The 18,821-nt window shown below is 46.0% G+C and overlaps 3 protein-coding genes across 3 annotated transcripts; all 3 read left to right on the top strand.

Moving 5' to 3' along the window:
• The first annotated feature begins 282 nt into the window (after positions 1-282).
• On the top strand, positions 283-9,949 carry LOC101772692 (DNA-directed RNA polymerase 3, chloroplastic). The gene is made up of 19 exons (XM_004965650.4): positions 283-1,238; positions 2,064-2,261; positions 2,337-2,470; positions 2,611-2,677; positions 2,919-2,977; positions 3,116-3,233; positions 3,546-3,659; positions 3,776-3,907; positions 4,010-4,426; positions 4,826-4,876; positions 5,549-5,619; positions 6,284-6,368; positions 6,479-6,631; positions 6,737-6,811; positions 6,978-7,067; positions 7,593-7,640; positions 7,718-7,832; positions 8,841-8,944; positions 9,069-9,949. Exons 1-19 carry the CDS (start codon positions 480-482, stop codon positions 9,177-9,179), a joined length of 2,901 nt encoding a protein of 966 aa, XP_004965707.1. The 5' UTR covers positions 283-479; the 3' UTR covers positions 9,180-9,949.
• Positions 9,950-10,807: 858 nt separating this feature from the next.
• Positions 10,808-12,761, top strand: LOC101755015. The gene is made up of 2 exons (XM_022826125.1): positions 10,808-11,478; positions 11,522-12,761. Exons 1-2 carry the CDS (start codon positions 10,808-10,810, stop codon positions 12,759-12,761), a joined length of 1,911 nt encoding a protein of 636 aa, XP_022681860.1.
• A 2,174-nt stretch (positions 12,762-14,935) lies between these two features.
• On the top strand, positions 14,936-16,027 carry LOC101754603. The gene has a single exon (XM_022826124.1). It carries the CDS (start codon positions 14,936-14,938, stop codon positions 16,025-16,027), a length of 1,092 nt encoding a protein of 363 aa, XP_022681859.1.
• Positions 16,028-18,821: the final 2,794 nt, after the last annotated feature.

The following is an 18,821-nucleotide window of genomic DNA, read 5'->3' as shown; positions in this document are numbered from 1 at the left end:
TGCAAGGCTTTACAAAATTCAGAGAAATGGTCCATCGTCACAGCAACACACCGCTGGGAGCGTGCATGTTCTTCTCTATCTCAAATCCAGATTGGAAACCGTATAATCTACTTGTAATATAAGCTAAACTTCCATTAACAAACTGTATTAGCTTCACAAACAAACAGGAGGAGAGCTGGTTATCGGAATGGCCCAGACTGGCGCCAGCTGAGTTGACACGGACCCTCACCGTCCGATACGACCCCGCGAAGGCGATCCAACGGCCTTGGTCTGCCCAAACGGTCTCCTACCTCCGATATTTCCCTTCCCCCCTTATCGCCTCCGCCTCGCTCGTCGTCTCCGGCTCCCCAAGGTTCTACCGAGGTTTCTCCTCCTCCCCTCCTCCCAGCTACCACCACTACCCTTTCCCTTCTCCCCCCACCACCCCCAATACAATCCTACCATCCGAGCCTCGCCATTGGAGCCGGAGCCCGAGGCGCATGCCGCTCCTCCTCTACCCGTTCTCCGCGTGCGTGCCGCCGCCGCGGGCGCTGCTCCGCCGCCTCTCGCCGCCGCCGCGGGCGCTGCTCCGCCGCCTCTCGCCGCCGCCGCCCATGGCGGCCGTGGCGCCGCCGCCCCCCGCCGTCAGGATAGTCCCCTCGGTGGGCGCGCTCGACCTCCCGCCGCTCCCGCCCCCCGCCACCGACGACTTCCACTGGCTCGACCTCTTCGCGTTCCTCAACTCCCCAGCCGACACCTACCACCACCAGATCCCCGCGCGGGGCGAGGAGGCGGAGGAGCTGGCGGCGGGGCTGGAGCTAGAACTGGAGCTGGAGCTGGAGAGGCACGCCGAGGTGGAGAGGCAGCGGGAGCGGGCGCGGAGGGCGCAGCACCGGCGGCTGCGGCAGCGGCAGGTGAAGGCGGAGACGGAGGCCTGGGCCCGGGCCGCCGAGGAGTACCGCGAGATCGAGCGGGAGATGCTCGACCGCAGGCTCGCGCCCGCGCTGCCCTACGTCAAGTCGCTCTTCGTCGGATGGTTCGAGCCCCTGCGCGACGCCATCGCCAGGGACCAGGACGTGCAGCGCCGGAAGCGGGTCAAGCACGTCTACGCCAAGTACCTGCTCCTGCTACCCGCCGACAAGATCGCCGTCATAGTCATGCACAAGATGATGGGCCTGCTCATGTCCAGCAAGGACGGCACCGGCAGCGTCCGCGTTGTCCAGGCCGCGCACTGCATCGGCGAGGCTGTTGAGCGTGAGGTGAGTCGCTTGTTTACCATTACGTTTTTTTATATAATATAATAAGGAGCCTAGGAGCAATACTAGACCATTTTGAGGACTGTTGGGCTGCTCATGGACAGCAATGTGGGACTTATGATTGTCTGAAACATTATCTTTGATTGATGATTTGTAGTCTTAAAGAGAATTTGACAGTAGGCAGCTTGCCATGTTTGCGGGTAGTGGGGCAGGATTCCATCTGATAGGCTTACGGTTCCATTTTTGATTTGACAAGTCAAATGAGAGGGTTAATCAAGCTTGGATAGCTAATTGGAGGTAGAGGAACTGATGAGGGCATTATGCAAGTAAGACGTGCAACCTAAATTATATAACCTTAGAACTGTGCGGTGATGTGACCATGATCTGAAATTGACCTACATTATCCATCATAACATGCATCCATGCCTGGTATCCTGTAATTTGATCACTGAATGAGGATCGCAATTTAGCCTACTTGAAATTGTGCGGTAGCTGGTGTATGCGTACAGGTGTCTGTACATGAGAAAGGTTTGGAGAGTTAAAACTTTGGAACTATTAAAGTGTGATTTAGAATTTGTCTTCTTGTGGAGTCAGGTAAAGTAGTGAAGTTTGGTTACATCATTGTGCACTTCCAACCTTGTGCACTAGAGTTTAGCTTCCGTACTTTTGGTAAAGTAGTGAAGTTTGGTTACATCATTTGGAAGTAACTTAATACTAATTTTTCTTTCCTTGCTTTCCCATTCATCCTAATTCCTATTTGTGTTTTCCCTAGTGGAAATTCATTTGACAGTCCACTGAAAGCTATTTTTCCCTTTCCTTTCTTTACAGTTCAAAGTCCAGTCATTCTTTCAGAAAAGTAGGAAGAAGAAGGATCAAGGTGAAAATGATCAAGCATTGGAGATGGAGCAAGCAAAATGCCGGAAACGTGTTAAGACTTTAGTTAGGAGGCGGAAGATGACTGAAGCGCAGAAGCTGGTTCAGCAGGAGTTGGAATTGGAGGAATGGGGCACTGAAGCCCAAGTGAAGGTTTGTTTTCTGCACGGCGCACAAAGAAACCCAAGCCTTTTCACTCATACTCTAATACTCATTTCATGTCTACAGTTGGGAAGTCGTCTGATTGAATTACTACTGGATTCAGCATTTGTTCAACCACCAGCTGATCAAACACCAGATAGCTCTCCAGATATTCGCCCTGCATTTAGGCATGTACTGCGACAGCCTATAATAGAAAATGGGTAGGTCTATGCTTTTTCTTTACAATTGTGCTGCACACTGTGTGGTTGCACTAGCATGTACATCATCACCCTCTGCTTGCTTAGGCATGTATTTGTGGATGTATGATGATGATTCTATGACATTTCTCTTGAACCTGCAGGAGGCTAAAGAAGAAACATTGGGTGATAGAATGTGACCATCTTGTGCATGAAGGGTTTGAAAGCACTGTAAGTTTATTTTGCACTTCTAACCATGTCTGTTTTTCTGATCCCAAATAGACTTTTTGGTCATGAAAAACAAAAGACTTATTGGAAATAATTCTGTTCAGCTCACCTTTTCTGTGGGCTTAATGTTGTCTCAAGCTTCAAAATATGGGGACAACAAATTACAAATTTCCTTTTTCTGCTTGACAATTGTTTTGTTTATGTAAGGAAATGACATGATTATTTAAATTCACATTCCTTGCAGGCTAGACATGTTGATATACCCTACCTTCCTATGCTGGTACCTCCAAAAAAATGGAAGGGGTATGTTGGTGTTCATGCTTTGGACCTTTCCAGCAAGCTCCTTGTAACATCAGAGCAATTCATAATTGGATTGATTTCTAGAACTTACTGTATCTTGTCGCTAGGGATTTGAACCATGTCAACTGTATTTTGTTGCAGTTATGATAAAGGTGGCCACCTTTTTCTTCCCTCATACATTATGCGTACACATGGTGTAAAGGACCAAAAGGATGCCATTAAGAGTGTTCCTAGGAAACAGCTACAAAAAGTATTTGAGGTTTGCTGGCCACCCATCTATGTCACAGCATGCATTTATATTTCTTAATGTTGTCCTTCACGTGGGTTCTATGTTGCTCTACTGAATATTAGCCTGATGATGGCAGGCACAATAAACCATGATAATTATAGTAATCTTTATCAAATTATATTCGTTTTGTTCAAAAGCTAAAATCATTTTCCTAGGGCTACAAATACACACAATGCTTCACATGATGATATCCCTTGGGCCTTGGACCATTACTTTTTCATGCCTGCTTAATTTCTGGTGATTGAGTGAGATATCAGCCCTAAAGTATTAGCTTGTTGCCAGGCGTTAGATATCCTCGGGAGTACTAAATGGAGGGTCAATCGAAGAGTTCATGATGTTGTTGAGACTATTTGGAGTCGAGGTGGAGGCATTGCCGGGCTGGTTGACAAGGCAAATGTGAGTGACTGCATTTGATTAGCATTTGCAGGGCTGGTTTTCTTTCTCAATCCGTTCATATTCTCTTCCACATCCCTTTTTGAACATTCTTTCTATTTATTATCTTTTGTTTACAGATTCCTCTACCTGAACGACCAGAATCAGAGGACCCAGATGAAATGCAGAAATGGAAGTGGAGTTTAAAGAAGGCAAAGAAAACAAACCGTGAATTGCATGCTGAGCGATGTGATACCGAACTTAAACTCTCGGTACGCAATATAAATAATCACCATTCATATTTTTTTGAGACACTTTAGTGTAATTCATATGTAGCATTGCTGGAGCTATATTTGTTCCTTTTTTGTAAACAGGTTGCTCGTAAAATGAGAGAGGAGGATGGATTTTATTACCCTCATAATTTGGATTTTCGTGGTCGTGCATACCCTATGCACCCACATTTGAGTCACCTAGGTTCAGATCTATGCCGAGGTGTTCTAGAGTATGCGGAAGGGCGGCCACTAGGAAAGTCTGGATTATGCTGGTTGAAGATACATTTGGCTAACAAATATGGTGGAGGTGTTGAAAAGCTTTCTCATGAGGGCAAGCTGGCATTTGTGGAGAACCAACTGCTTGATATATTTGATTCAGCAGCAAATCCTGTTGATGGAAACCGCTGGTGGACTAATGCTGAGGATCCTTTTCAGTGTTTAGCTGCATGCATGGATCTATCTGATGCCTTAAAAAGTTCATCACCTTACCGTGCTGTCTCTCACCTGCCTATTCATCAGGTATTGATTTGTGCTTAATATCCTTGGACTAGTCTAGCACTATATAATTTTCCTTTGCTTCAATGAGAACGAGGTGCACACTTTTGTGGATTCCGGTATTAATTAATTACTTATGATGTAGACAAATAGAAGAATACCCTAGTTTATTAATTTACAATTAATTTCATATGCCTACCTGGCACATCACTGATATGCTTTGTATTTCAAAGTCAGTTGCTTTATATCGTTAGCATATGACATTTTCAACATCTTTTTATGTTGAGAGTTTGGTTAATCAATTGGAGCACACTTAATTCTACTAAAGGGGTATTTGATGATGCTCTTAGCAAGTTAGCATTCTGCATAGCCTGCATTTCCATGAAATTACTAATTGTTGGCTACCATTGTTTTCCTTATCAGGACGGTTCATGCAATGGTTTACAACACTATGCCGCTCTTGGGAGGGACTACGTAAGTGTTGTGCTCTGTCACACTTTTTGAGTTTCTTTCATCCTTTAGCCTTTTTATGCACCTCATGATGTGATTAGAGTAGAATTAGCACTTTGTGCTTATCTGTTGTCATATGTCTGATTACCCTTTTACAGCGTTCTGATAATCATAGGAATAAAAATGACTTAACTTATAATTTCACTATATTTTTAGCTGTAGATAGTTACATTCCATTGGAATCTTCTGTTATCTCTAAGAAATTCTTGAACACAGCGAATAACCTGATTTCTTCATGCATTGTTTAAGCGAGAGCACTAAGTTTGTGAAAATTATGGTCATCATCTGGTTTATAAGCATGTTGATTGCCTTAAAATACTCATATGTACATGGTTGATGCTGTTGATATGCTAGAGCCACCCTTGAAGTATGTCAAACCATTTCCCAAGTATGGTCATATCTTAGTTCTTACTATCTGCAACTAACTTGAAGTATGTCAAACCATTTCCCAAGTATGGTCATATCTTAGTTCTTACTATCTGCAACTAAATAGAGAACACTTTCTGTATTGTTCCTTTGTAACCTCAAGTCCTCAACTTGCAGAGCTCTCATTTACTTGTTTTTTTCATGAAATTTTAGAGTGCAGTTACCCAGCTGGATAATTTATTGTTAACACTAATTTATGCTCTGCTATAGATGGGCGCAGTTGTTGTCAACCTTGTTCCGGGAGAGAAACCTGCAGATATCTACTCCGAAATCGCTGCTAGGTGGGTTTCTTCTTGCTAGTTCTACAGTCCAGGATGGTTGCTTGTTAATTGTGCCTAGCTATTGGTTCTTGATGTCCTTTGAATGTTTATATGGAGATGAAGACACAAGGTCTATTTGGTTCATAGTTCATGTAGTTGAAAACTTGAAACCTTCTTGCTTGCAACTTGTTTGTTCTTATTTCAATTCTGTGCTGAATGTATTTAAATTACTGTCTTTCATCGTATTTTATTTACACTAAACTGTTCGTAAATATAATCCACGTGCAGAAGTGAACATTGTTTACATCTTGAAGTTCACACGAACTTACCTTTCTAAAGATCAGGTCCCGAAAATCCTCCTTTGTTAAAATTCTGGTGAATTGTGTAAAAGAAAGGAATACCTGAATTTACATATTTGGCTTCTTAAAAGTGAAGTAGCATCTGTAATTGAGTATTATTTTTATATACACAAAAGTCAAGTAATTTGCCTCTGTACTTGGTAAATTACCAAAATAGAATGTGTCTGAGAAATCCAACTTGTCAAGTATGTACCTTCTAATAAATCAGATGATTAACTCTGTAGTTTATAGAATATAGATGATTGATATCATAATATATTATCCTAGTGCTAGAATTACTCTTGAGGGTGTGGATTAATAACAGTTGTGGGCAAAATTGACTGAAGGGTACTGGATGTTGTGCGTGAAGATTCAATGAAGGATCCTGCTACTAATCCGAACGCTTCATTAGCAAGAGTTTTAGTTGATCAGGTTAGCCTTCTCTCTAACCTACCTCTATGTTTCTAAATTCTAAGAAATATTCTTGAACACTCCATATCATCAAACAAACAGTTGAGGACTTGAGCATTGGTAGCTTACAGGTGGATAGGAAGCTTGTTAAGCAGACAGTCATGACATCAGTCTATGGTGTTACATACATTGGTGCTCGTCAGCAAATTACAAAGAGACTTCAAGAGAAAGGGCTGATAACAGATGACAAATTGCTGTACGATGTATCGTGCTATGCTACTAGGGTAAGTGATTTACTAGTGTTTAGCATATTCTGGCGTATTTGTGATTTCATACTGATTACTTTAGAGGGAGGAGGATATACTGTGACTTTTGAATTTCTAATGAAGGTTACTTTGGATGCACTGGGACAAATGTTCCAATCTGCTCGTGGTATAATGGCCTGGTTGGGTGATTGTGCAAAGGTATACTCCCACTTCCAACTTTTCTCCTATGAAGTGATTCTACTTGAATTATATAAAATGTGTTGACGTATACATCCATTCTCTCACACTTGTGGCACTTTGCGAACCCTGCATGTAATCATTTTTGGTAATTGAGGCATTGATGATCGCTCTCAATTCCTTATAGATGATTGCTTCAAAAAACCAACCAGTCAAGTGGACAAGTCCTGTTGGTCTTCCAGTTGTTCAGCCCTACAAGAAATATAAGAACTATATGGTCAGTTATCAATCTTCTTTTTCTTTGTTTGCATTAACTAGATTTTTGCAACAGCATGATTCATCATGCTTCCCTGGACCTTGATAATCTGAGTGAACATGATTTTACATGTGTTGAGAAACAAATCTAGAAAAATAACATGATTTTACATGGAAATATGATTTCCATGTAGTTTTGTCATAACGTTTGCTTTATTTCTATTTATAAAATATAAACTATCCCTGTCTATTCCTCTAGTTTTGGCTTGCTGTGGAAAGCAGTTTGAGTCCTATGTTGGGGACTTATGGCAGCTAGTGCTGGCACCAAGCATGCAGCATGATCACTACCCCCTTGTATTCGTTCCATTTCTTTCTAAGATCTTATGAACAACCTGATTAAATATTGCATGGTTTGATGTTATTATAGTTTGACCAGGTTCAGATTCAGATACACTTGATTTAACTTCTTTTTCCCTTCAACCACAGCTACCCCTTTAGTCAATACATTTTCGTTTTTTGAACACTATTTGCTTCACCTATCATACAGATACGAACTTCCTTGCAATGTCTGGCTTTACGGCGTGAGGGTGATGCGGTAAGATAAGCTATTTTTAGACCTTCTTTCTGTTTGTTTGCAGTTCTCATAGCTAATTTAAATGTCATAATTTTCAGATTGCAGTCCAACGGCAAAAGGCAGCTTTTCCACCGAATTTTGTGCACTCCCTGGATAGTTCACATATGATGATGACGGCAATTGCTTGCAAGGAGGCTGGTCTTGATTTTGCAGGTTCGTTTCTTATTGGCATAGACTGTTTTGTATTGCACACATATATTGAGCAATATCACATATCATGTGGCATGGGAAGGATTTCCTGGAGGACCTTATTAGTTACTCCTTCCGTCCCAAAATATTTGCACCTCTACAATTTAAAATTTGTCCCAAAATATTTACACACATAGGTACGAGATCCAAGGTACTAGGCTACCAGGTGGACCGGCTCACAGGAAAAAAGATTGACTTGTGTAACCTCCATCCGGACTCTGGACGATTCTCAACCCCTCGTCCGTCATCAACCTGTGTTAAAAAAAAATTGATGATGCTTCCAGAAATCCTTCCGCCTCTGCATGGAGCTGCAGCACAGGGTGGTGCGGTCACCGAAGCCAGCATCAGCGAATTTCTTATAGGGCCAGCAGCGTCATTTTAACAGCTGCCTTGGTTTTCACGCTGAACTCTAGAAATGCACTTAATGTGTGATGGAGGGAGTATGAGAATTTAGGAGTGAGTGGGAGCATGATTCTTACAACCAACAAAAACTGGTGAAACCAGTTTAGGCCCTATTGCCCTAAATCACCTTCGCACCCTCCATCTCATATGGAATTGTTTTTTTTCCTTAATGCCTGTTAGATTTCTGTTAGCATCAAGTCTTGAAACTACAATCATGCTCAATCTTTTAGGTCTAGCTTTGGTTTTAGAAACCTGACAGCCCTGAAGTCTTTCACCATTAATTATTTATTTGATGTAAATTTAGTATGCAAATTTCTTATTTTGGGCGGTGCTGGATTGCCAAATGACCAATAGAAAATTCTTATGTTGAGTCTTTCAAATGCTGATTTGAGGGACCATATCCTATTCTCATATGTGTTGTGTGCATATGAATTTTGTCTTATGAGCTCATATGTGCATCTGTTTTCCTGTATGAAGTGGAAACAGGCTTGCATTTCCTTGTCTACATTCTGTGTTTGCTGTTTAATTTTGTTATTAATGCTGCTTTTTGTTAACCTACTTTGGATGCAGGGGTGCATGACTCATTTTGGGTGCATGCATGTGATGTTGATCAAATGAATCAGATCTTGAGAGAACAATTTGTGGAGCTTTACAGCATGCCAATTCTTGAAAATGTATGCCATTAGAACTATGCTCTCCGCAGAACCTTAAATACTTTCTTTATTCTTCAACTGCAGCACCGATGATTATGTGTGCCTAATTTTTGTTTTCTGCGTTTTGAATGTGTTTATGATTCAGTTGCTGGAGGAGTTTCAGACGTCGTTTCCTACACTAGAATTTCCACCCTGTCCGCCACAAGGGAACTTTGATGTGAGGGAAGTTCTGAATTCGACATACTTCTTCAACTAGCATAACAGGGGAACCTCTGTACATGCAACATTCTGAAAGTACGGTGCTGATGGACTAGCCTCCAGATGATTACGCCGTTGATATGCCAGAGCCAAGTATAAATTGTGATACAGAAATGGCTTGCGCATGGGCTTTCTTTAGCACAAGGAGCTAAAGAACAGCAACGATCTGTACTCCAGAGCAAGCTGAATGGTTCCAAGGAATCTGAGATGAAACAATCCTCAGGTAGTTTCTGCTGAAGTTTTTAGGTTGATGCAGGATCGACTAGGATGTGTTCAGGCTTCAGGTCAGTCAGACAGTCTCTGCTTTCCATGACAAAGCATGTCATGCTCTGCCCAGGAGCCACTGATTCTAATACTTGACTGATAGAAGATCTGCTGATCGTGCTGACCTCATTGATCATAGACAGCAATCGAACAATAAGTTCGCTGTACATACGTGTACCATCATCTTTTGTTGTCTTAGGACTTTATAGGTGGTCGCATAATGTTGCGGCATCTCACTGTAATAAAATGTATAAAATGTAGTAGCCAAAGATAAATGATTAAATGTATACAAGAACTGTAGTTGCTGTTAGCAGCAAGTTTTGTAACAGAGAGAGACACATGAAAAATAGGTGGACTTGATCAGTTCAATGACATTCTGCTCTCTTCCTGAGATAATCGTGTATCTTTGTTTTAGTTTAGCAGATTATTTAGAATTACCAATCCTGTAAACTATGATGAGATGTTTGAACTTACATGCAATGAAGCATCGTTCCGAATTATCCATTTTGGATGATGTTCTATTTTAAATTTGAAATGCTTCAGCGTTGTAAATTGAATATGCCTTACAAAGTTCGGCACCGGCGCACCAGTAATGTCAGTTGGCGTAAAACGGTAAAAGTGATAAACATTTCATGCAAGACGCTATCTATCTTATGCGACGCCTACACTGTGATCACGTGTACATATGGTTTTGCATTTTTCCACTTAGGGAGCAATTTTCAAAATTTTCGTCTAGGGATCGAAGCAATTTTCAAATACCCTTGACATTTTCTATTTAATTTAGGGGGTGTTTGGGAGGCATGTGCTAAATTTTAGCACATGTCACATCGGATGTTTAGATACTAATTAGGAGTATTAAACATAGCCTAATTACAAAACTAATTGCACAACCCCTAGGCTAAATCGCGAGACGAATCTATTAAGCCTAATTAGTCCATGATTTGACAATGTGGTGCTACAGTAACCATTCGCTAATGATGGATTAATTAGGCTTAATAGATTCGTCTCGCGATTTAGCCTAGGGGTTGTGCAATTAGTTTTGTAATTAGACTATGTTTAATACTCCTAATTAGTGTCCAAACATCCGATGTGACAGGTGCTAAAATTTAGCACATGCTATCCAAACACCCCCTTAGTTAATTACTCCATATAGCATTTCCGGAAGCGATAGCCTCGAGGTCAGTTAGTGCGCCGACTTCGCCCTCACGCAAGCTGCAAGCAATTGCCTCACCCCTGGCTTTATATAGCTCTCCCTCTTTTCGCGCTCATCATCCGCGCCGTTCGCCCCCACACAATCTCTTCCCATTCCTTCGATCGACGAAAATCCCCCGAAACCCAAGCCCAAACCCTACCCGGAAACCTATGGCGGCGGCTGCAGCAGCAGCGTGCCGGCGAGCCGTGTCCTACACCCTCCTCGGCCCACCAGCGGAGAGCCTCCGCGTCGCGGCGAAGGCGGCCGCGCCCGCGACCGGCGACAAGTTCCTGGACCTCCTCGACGCCAACTACAACAAGGCGCCCAAGCCGCAGCCGGCGAAGACCCGCACGGAGAACGCGTCGCCGACGTTCGTGTCCTCCGGTGACCCCTGCCTCGACTTCTTCTTCCACGTCGTCCCTGGCACCCCGGCGTCGTCCGTCACCTCCCTCCTCGCCAACGCGTGGTCCGCCGAGCCGGTCACCGCGCTCCGCCTCACCTGCAACCTCCGCGGCGTGCGCGGCACCGGCAAGTCCGACCGCGAGGGCTTCTACGCCGCCGCGCTCTGGATGCACGGCTGCCACCCCGCCACGCTCGCCCTCAACGCGGGCCCCGTCGCGGAGTTCGGCTACCTCAAGGACCTCTCCGAGATCCTACACCGCATCATCCACGGCAGCGTCTCGACGAGGACCCCCGGGAAGAAGGCCCGCCTTGCCGCCCTGGGAGGCTTCGTCATCCGGGCCCGCGATGGGAGCCGTCGCTTCGTCCACCACCGCCAGGAACGGCGGAACGCGCCGCGCTGCGCCGAGACGAGGGAGGCGCGCATCGCCGCCGCCAACGAGCGCGACCGGGAAGACCTCGGCCGACGCCGCCGTCGAGCGCAGGAGGAAGCGCGCGGAGGCCGCGGCGAGAGCGGTCAACAGATACGCCCGTGACCCGAACTACCGGCTCCTGCACGACTGCACGGCGGACCTGTTCGCCAAGCTCCTCGCCGAGGACATGCAGAAGCTCGCCGACGGCAAGGCCAACGAGCTCTCGCTTGCCGCGAAGTGGTGCCCGTCGTTGGGAAGCTGCTACGACCGCTCGACGCTCATGTGCGAAGCCATCGCGCGCCGCCTCTTCCCCAAGGGCTCGGCGCCCGACCTCTCCGAGGACTTGGAAGACGAGTACTACGCCTACCGCGTGCGCGATCGCCTCCAAAAGGCGGTCGCGCCCCTGCGCCGCGCCCTCGAGGTCCCCGAGATCTTCGTCTCGGCGAAGGCGTGGGGGGACGTGGTGTACAAGCGCGTGGCCTCCGTGGCCATGAAGAACTACAAGGACCTCTTCCTCAAGCACGACGCCGAGCGCTTCGGGCTCTACCTCGCCGACGTGAAGTCGGGCAAGGTGAAGATCGCGGCGGGCGCCCTTCTCCCCCACGAGATCGTGGAATCAGTCGGCGACGAGGTCGCCGCGCTGCAGTGGGAGCGCATGGTCTCCGATCTTCGGGGACTCGGCAAGCTCAACAACTGCATCGCCGTGTGCGACGTGTCGGACAGCATGCATGGCCAGCCGATGGACGTGTGCGTCGCGCTCGGCCTCCTCATCTCCGAGCTCTGCGAAGAGCCGTGGCACCACCGTGTCATCACCTTCACCGCCCAGCCTCAGATACATCGGGTCACTGGCGATACCCTCTGGGAGAAGACAGACTTCATCCGTCAAATGAAGTGGGGCTATAACACCAACTTCCAGGCAGTGTTCGACAAGCTCCTCAGCGTTGCCGTCGCCGGCAAGCTGCCCCCAGAGCGGATGGTGAAGAAGGTGTTCGTGTTCAGCGACATGGAGTTCGACCAGGCGTCCTCGAATCCGTGGGAGACAGACTACGAGGCGATCACAAGGAAGTTCACAAAGGCTGGGTACGGCGAGGCGATCCCGGATATAGTGTTCTGGAACCTGCGCGACTCGCGGTCCGTGCCGGTGACCTCGGAGCAGAAGGGGGTGGCCCTGGTGAGCGGCTACTCCAAGAACATGATTAAGCTGTTCCTTGATGGCGAGGAGGTCGTGCCAGACAAGATCCCGACGCCGAGGGAAGTCATGGATAAGGCCATCTCATGGCCCGAGTACGAGAAGCTTGCCGTCTTTGATTGATCGGCTGAAGGGTAGCTAAGTTCGGAAATCTGGTTTGCTTTCTCGCTTATGATGTCGTAAGAACTTGTGCTGCCTCACAGGATGGAACTGAATCCCCTATTTTCTAGCTTGCGTTTCTTGTCTTTTGTGTCAGTCATATAATAGAATTGGAGAAAATTTGGACTGTTTGGGAATGGAATGAACTTAAGTTTCTGTTGATTTCGTGGTAGTACTTATTTTCTCTATGTCAATTCGAAATTTCAATTAATTTGATCTGGTCTCTGTTTTGCACTTTTGCTGCAAACTTTTTTTTTTTGAAAGATTTTTTGCTGCAAACTTTAGACAGCGAGCGTTGTGCATTCACGTATTCCTCGTCTATTGTCAGTATGCATCCTTGCAAAGTTGCATATTTTCGTTCTGCCGTACTGCCATAATTGCTTATGCCTAATATTTCTTGCTCCCCGTTTTGAATTTGTTTTGTAATTACTTTGTTGGGGGAGTTTCTGATGTCCCTTCGAAAATAAAGACATATTTTGTTTTGGTTCAGTCTTACATTTAGACTTTGACCCAATTATTTTTTTCATCATATATATAGCTACAGAATCAGTACTGTGAAAGTGTTTTGGCATGTGAATATAATTGTATATATCTGAGCAGAGGGAGTATATTTGTTAGCATAATGTTTCAGAATCACACTGCAATAAACGTGATTACTACAAAATCTAAAGTGAAATGTACTGTATAAAAAAACTGTTCCTGATAATTTTCTCTCAAAATTAAGCTTCACAACATGTACAAATATTTGTAACGAAAATAATTTTAGTACTTTTTTGTAAAATTTAATTTTTTATGAAGAAAGATGCATGATTCTCGAGAATTTGGTAGTACGCTCAAAATTAGGCTTCACGGCTTATATAAATATTTGTAACAACAATACCTTTTTTGTATTGGTCCTTTTCTAGTAAGAGGAAGTATGCACACACACTAGACATGGACCTACGGGCTTTGATTGCTGTTGGAGAGTTCTCAAAATTAAGAGATATACATATGGAAAAATTAATCCACCTTTTGCCCGAGATATTATGTACTTCATGCGTCTTAAATATTTGTCTTTTGATCATGAAGTTCAACCATTCCTCTTATTAAATTTTTAGTGCAAATATGCAAAAATATAAGACGTGTTTAATGTACATTTGATGACCAAACGAGCCATAACAAAAAAAAATTGATATTGCATATTATTTTAATAGGATGATGGCCCAACATCATGTTCAAAAGTAAATGGTGACAAACGTTTTGGAAGAAGGGAGTGCCTTATTCTTCCATGTGATCCATCCCGTTGATCGTTTGACTTTTTACGTTCCGAACCTTGTCATAGCCTCATAGGTACCTTTTTTAATAAAACATTGCAGTATTGTGCGCATTCTGAACTATCCATAAGACCATTGCTAGGATATAATAATGTTCGAAGTATCAGGAGATTTGAATTCAAAATTTGAAACGACTCAGCTGTGAACTGAGCTTGCCCTTTGAGTTGGCGCCGGCACCCACCAGCCACCAGTGTCAATTGCTGCAAAGTGATATACATTCAGTTCCATCAAATCTTGTGCAAGCGCAAGCAAGACATTCCGATGAATAGAACGGCTACAATATTGCACGTCCAGAAATCCTCAAACATTGATGAAATAGACCCTCATATTGCAATTTGTGTTCAGTCAGAACTCATCAATTTGAGTAGTTTCAAAAAAAAAAGAACTCACCAATTATGGAGAGCAAATAACATGCCCGGAACGATAGAGTCGGTTCGTAGCACCGACATACCGACTTGGCCCTCAAGCCACCGCCTCACCCGACCCTTTAAAATGAACTCATCCCCTGTCGCCGCATGCCAGATCATCCCCAAATCACGCGCATCGTTATCGACGAAGAGGAAAATCTCCCAAAAACCGTAGCCCAAACCCTAGCTGCAACCCAATGGCGACGGCGGCGTGCCGGAAGGCCGTGTCCTACACCCTCCTCGGCCCACCAGCGGAGAGCCTCCGCGCCGCGGCTGCGCGCGCCGCGGAGGCGGCGGCGAATGCGGCCGCTGCCGTGCCCACGACCGGCGACGCGTTCCTTGACATGATGGACGCCAGCTTCAACAAGCCGGCACCGCCGAAGAAGGCGCGCACGGAGAACAACTCGCCGCGCTCTGGATGCACGGCTGCCACCCCGCCACGCTCGCCCTCAACGCGGGCCCCGTCGCGGAGTTCGGCTACCTCAAGGACCTCCCCGCACCGCATCATCATCGGCGGCGTCTCGACGAGGACCCCCGGGAAGAAGGCCCGCCTTGCCGCCCTGCCGCCCTGGGAGGCTTCGTCATCCGGGCCCGCGATGGCAGCCGTCGCTTCGTCCACAACCGCCGGGCGCGCGCGCCCCGGCGCAAGGGGAACGCGCCGCGCTGCGCCGAGACGAGGGAGGCGCGCATCGCCGCCGCCAACGAGCGCGACCGGAAGACCTCGGCCGACGCCGCCGTCGAGCGCAGGAGGAAGCGCGCGGAGGCCGCGGCGAGAGCCGTCGACAGATACTCCCGTGACACGAACTACCGGCTCCTGCACGACTGCACGGCGGACCTGTTCGCCAAGCTCCTCGCCGAGGACATGCAGAAGCTCGCCGACGGCAAGGTCAACGAGCTCTCGCTTGCCGCGAAGTGGTGCCCGTCGTTGGGAAGCTGCTACGACCGCTCGACGCTCATGTGCGAAGCCATCGCGCGCCGCCTCTTCCCCAAGGGCTCGGCGCCCGACCTCCCCGAGGACTTGGAAGACGAGTACTACGCCTACCGCGTGCGCGATCGCCTCCAAAAGGCGGTCGCGCCCCTGCGCCGCGCCCTCGAGGTCCCCGAGATCTTCGTCTCGGCGAAGGCGTGGGGGGACGTGGTGTACAAGCGCGTGGCCTCCGTGGCCACGAAGAACTACAAGGACCTCTTCCTCAAGCACGACGCCGAGCGCTTCAAGCTCTACCTCGCCGACGTCGAGGCTGGCAAAGCGAAGATTGCGGCGGGCGGCCTGCTCCCCCACGAGATCCTGGCGTCCATCGGCACCGACGGCGTCGCCAACCTGCAGTGGCAGCGGATGATCGCCGACCTGCGGGCGCTCGGCAAGCTCAGCAACAGCATCGCCGTCTGCGACGTGTCGGGAAGCGTGGAGGGGCTCCCCATGGACGTGTGTGTCGCGCTCGGTCTCCTCATCTCCGAGCTCAGCGACGATCCATGGCACCACCGGGTCGCAAGAATCCTCAGCTACACGTGATCTCCGGAGAAACTCTGTTGGAGAAGACCAACTTCATCCGTTGCATGAACTTGATGATGAACACCGACTTCCAGGGCGGTGTTCGACATCTCCTCCACATCGCGGTCAGCGGCAATTTGCCCCCGGAGAAGATGGTGAGGAGGGTGTTCGTGTTCAGCGACATGGAGTTCGACGAGGCGTCGTTGAAGCCGTGGGAGACAGACTACGAGGCGATCAAGAGGAAGTTCACGGAGGCCGGGTACGGCGCGGCCGTTCCGGAGATTGTGTTCTGGAACCTCAGGGACTCGGTTTCCTTGCCGGTGACCGCATTTCAGAAGGGCGTGGCGCTGGTGAGCGGCTTCTCCAAGAACATGGTGAAGTTGTTTGACGGGATCGTGACGCCGAGTGATATCATGGACAAGGTCATCTCAGGGCCGGAGTACCAGAAGCTTGTCGTCTTCGATTGATTGGCTGAATGGTAGGTTTTGCTGAACGAGTTGTGTCCGCAATCTCTAAATTTCGAATGTGTTCTTAAATTCAGTTGTTGGACACTAGAATTAAATTCCTCAATTCTTGTATTTGTAGTTCTGCATGTCATTTCAAAATTTTAGTAGATCATGGCTTTGATTAGATCCCTGTTTTGGGGCTTGAAACAGAGCATTGCATATTCTGGCTTCCTACGCACCGTGAAACTGTTTGCGGCATCCAGTTGATACTTGCTATGTCTTCGTCCAGCTGTAGCTGTGATTTCTGTAAATGTGATGATCCGCCATCGCTCCTGACTATTTTTTTTTTTTGAAGGAACGCTCCTGATTATTTTGTCGCTGTGTTTTCGATTGCTTAATTGCTTCGAGGGTTATCTTCTGTTTTTTCGATTGCTTAATTGCTTCGGTCAGATGTTTGTTTTGATGCAAGCTAGAAACAAAGCATCGTGCAAGGTTATATTCTGTGTCCTGCTCTGATTTAATTAACTCGTCTTACAAATTTACGCCAAAGGTCACGAAATTGATGACAACTAAATTCAATTATTTCTCTATACCAAGTTGCTTTGAGTGCATGTTTGAAACTTATCATATTACTCACGAAATATGAATCGAGAACTGCGCCTTTTACCTTCAGGTACTGCTGTGAATTTGGAATCTCAAGATGAATCGAGAACTAATACCCAGATGACGGTACGGCGTCCACAGGTGAGGGACTGACGAACTATGTCTATATGTCTCTTAGTTCTTCCTGATGAAACATCATGGAGTGGGCCATCTCCAGGCCGGAGTAACGCAAGCTCGCCGTCTTTGATTGATCGGCAGAAGGCGTAGCTAGTCCTAGTTTGCTTCCTGAATTTTGCTATCGTTCCAAGAACTTGCTGCTATTTAACTGAATGATATGGTGTCTTCCTAGAGAAGAAATGGAGAAATGATGACTTTTTCAAGATGTATTGAGCTCTTATGTTTCTAGTTAACTCCATGCTATATCACTATGCGGCGGAAATAATCTCATATCATTGGCTGTTAACACTTGCTTTAATGTTTTGTTCATATCTGTGATGATCGGTTATGCCATACGTATTGTTTCTCTGCATTTAGAACATGTTTTTCAAGTTTGGGTATGAATTTCAGACTTCATTTGACACTAGAATTTCTACCCTGCCCATCACAATGTGATTTTGTTGGGAGTGAATTCCTTCACTTACTGTATTTTGTAGTTCCTCGACTAATATTTACATCGTGAAAACTTTTTTGTGTTCACTATGCCAATTCAAAATTCCAATGGATAATTGCTTTTGTCAGGTCCCTGTTATGGAGCTAGAGACATAATTGTGGGGATTAAACCATCTGCATTGCCGGGATGTTAAATTTATGCTGAAACTTTGTTGTTTTCTCTACGCCAATTCGGAATGTCACTTGCTAATTGCTTTGGTCAAATGTTTGTTTTGCTGCAAGCTAGATACAGAGCATCGTGTATTTGTGTCCTGTCCCGATTTCATTGCCTACGATTTATTCTACATATTTACTACAACGGTCAACGGTTACGCAATAATCCTACTTTACGGCCCAGGTTGACTACAACCTCTTTGACTCAACTAATAAGCAAGTCATAAATGTGTTATGCTGTAGGCTGTAAACAGAGGATCCTGCATTCTTATGTCCTGTTACTATGTGGAAAACGTCTCTTGTTGACTGTTACTATGTGGAAAACGTCTCTCGTTGCATTGCTTGTTCAAGCGTAGGCCTAGTGTTTTCTCTGCATTTTGATTCCGTCTTTGAGTCCAGTTGTTGGAGTTTCAGACGCCGTTTTCAGTACTAAATTCCACCTCGAGTTCGTGGAAGAATAAAACACTTAATGACTTGTCAACTATCTACATTTTTCATCTAGCTTTAAGAGCAAGAATTGTTATGCCACCCTTCAACCCAAAATTTGGCAAGTCTGCTAGAAAATTACGATTCAACAAAGTTGTTATCCAGATGGTCATCCTATCCGGCTTGCTAAATGCTCCCCCACACTCTCCAAACTTGGCTTGCTAAATGTGGGTCCCACGTACAGTAATTGCAAAATAAAAAGTGCAAATGGAGAGTCCATTGTAGTGTGAAATAGAGAGGTTGTTGGAGTAGATGGAGAGTGTAGATTTTTAGAGAGAAACTTAGCTGTTGGAATTTGAAGAGTGAAAAATAGACGGTGTGTTGGAATGAGCAACTTAACTAGAGAGTAAAATGGAGAGCTAAAAATACATAGTCAAACGGGAAGTTACTTGGTACCGTAGTCCGTAGGATGTTTAGAGTAGCCATGGGGAAAGCTATACGGTGCCCGAGCATGCTTT

The sequence above is a fragment of the Setaria italica genome, chromosome IV, assembly GCF_000263155.2.
Source record: "Setaria italica strain Yugu1 chromosome IV, Setaria_italica_v2.0, whole genome shotgun sequence".
NCBI classification, from domain to species: Eukaryota; Viridiplantae; Streptophyta; class Magnoliopsida; order Poales; family Poaceae; genus Setaria; species Setaria italica.
The sequence above is the reverse complement of the archived record's forward strand: the minus strand, read 5'-3'. Positions and strand labels throughout refer to the sequence as shown.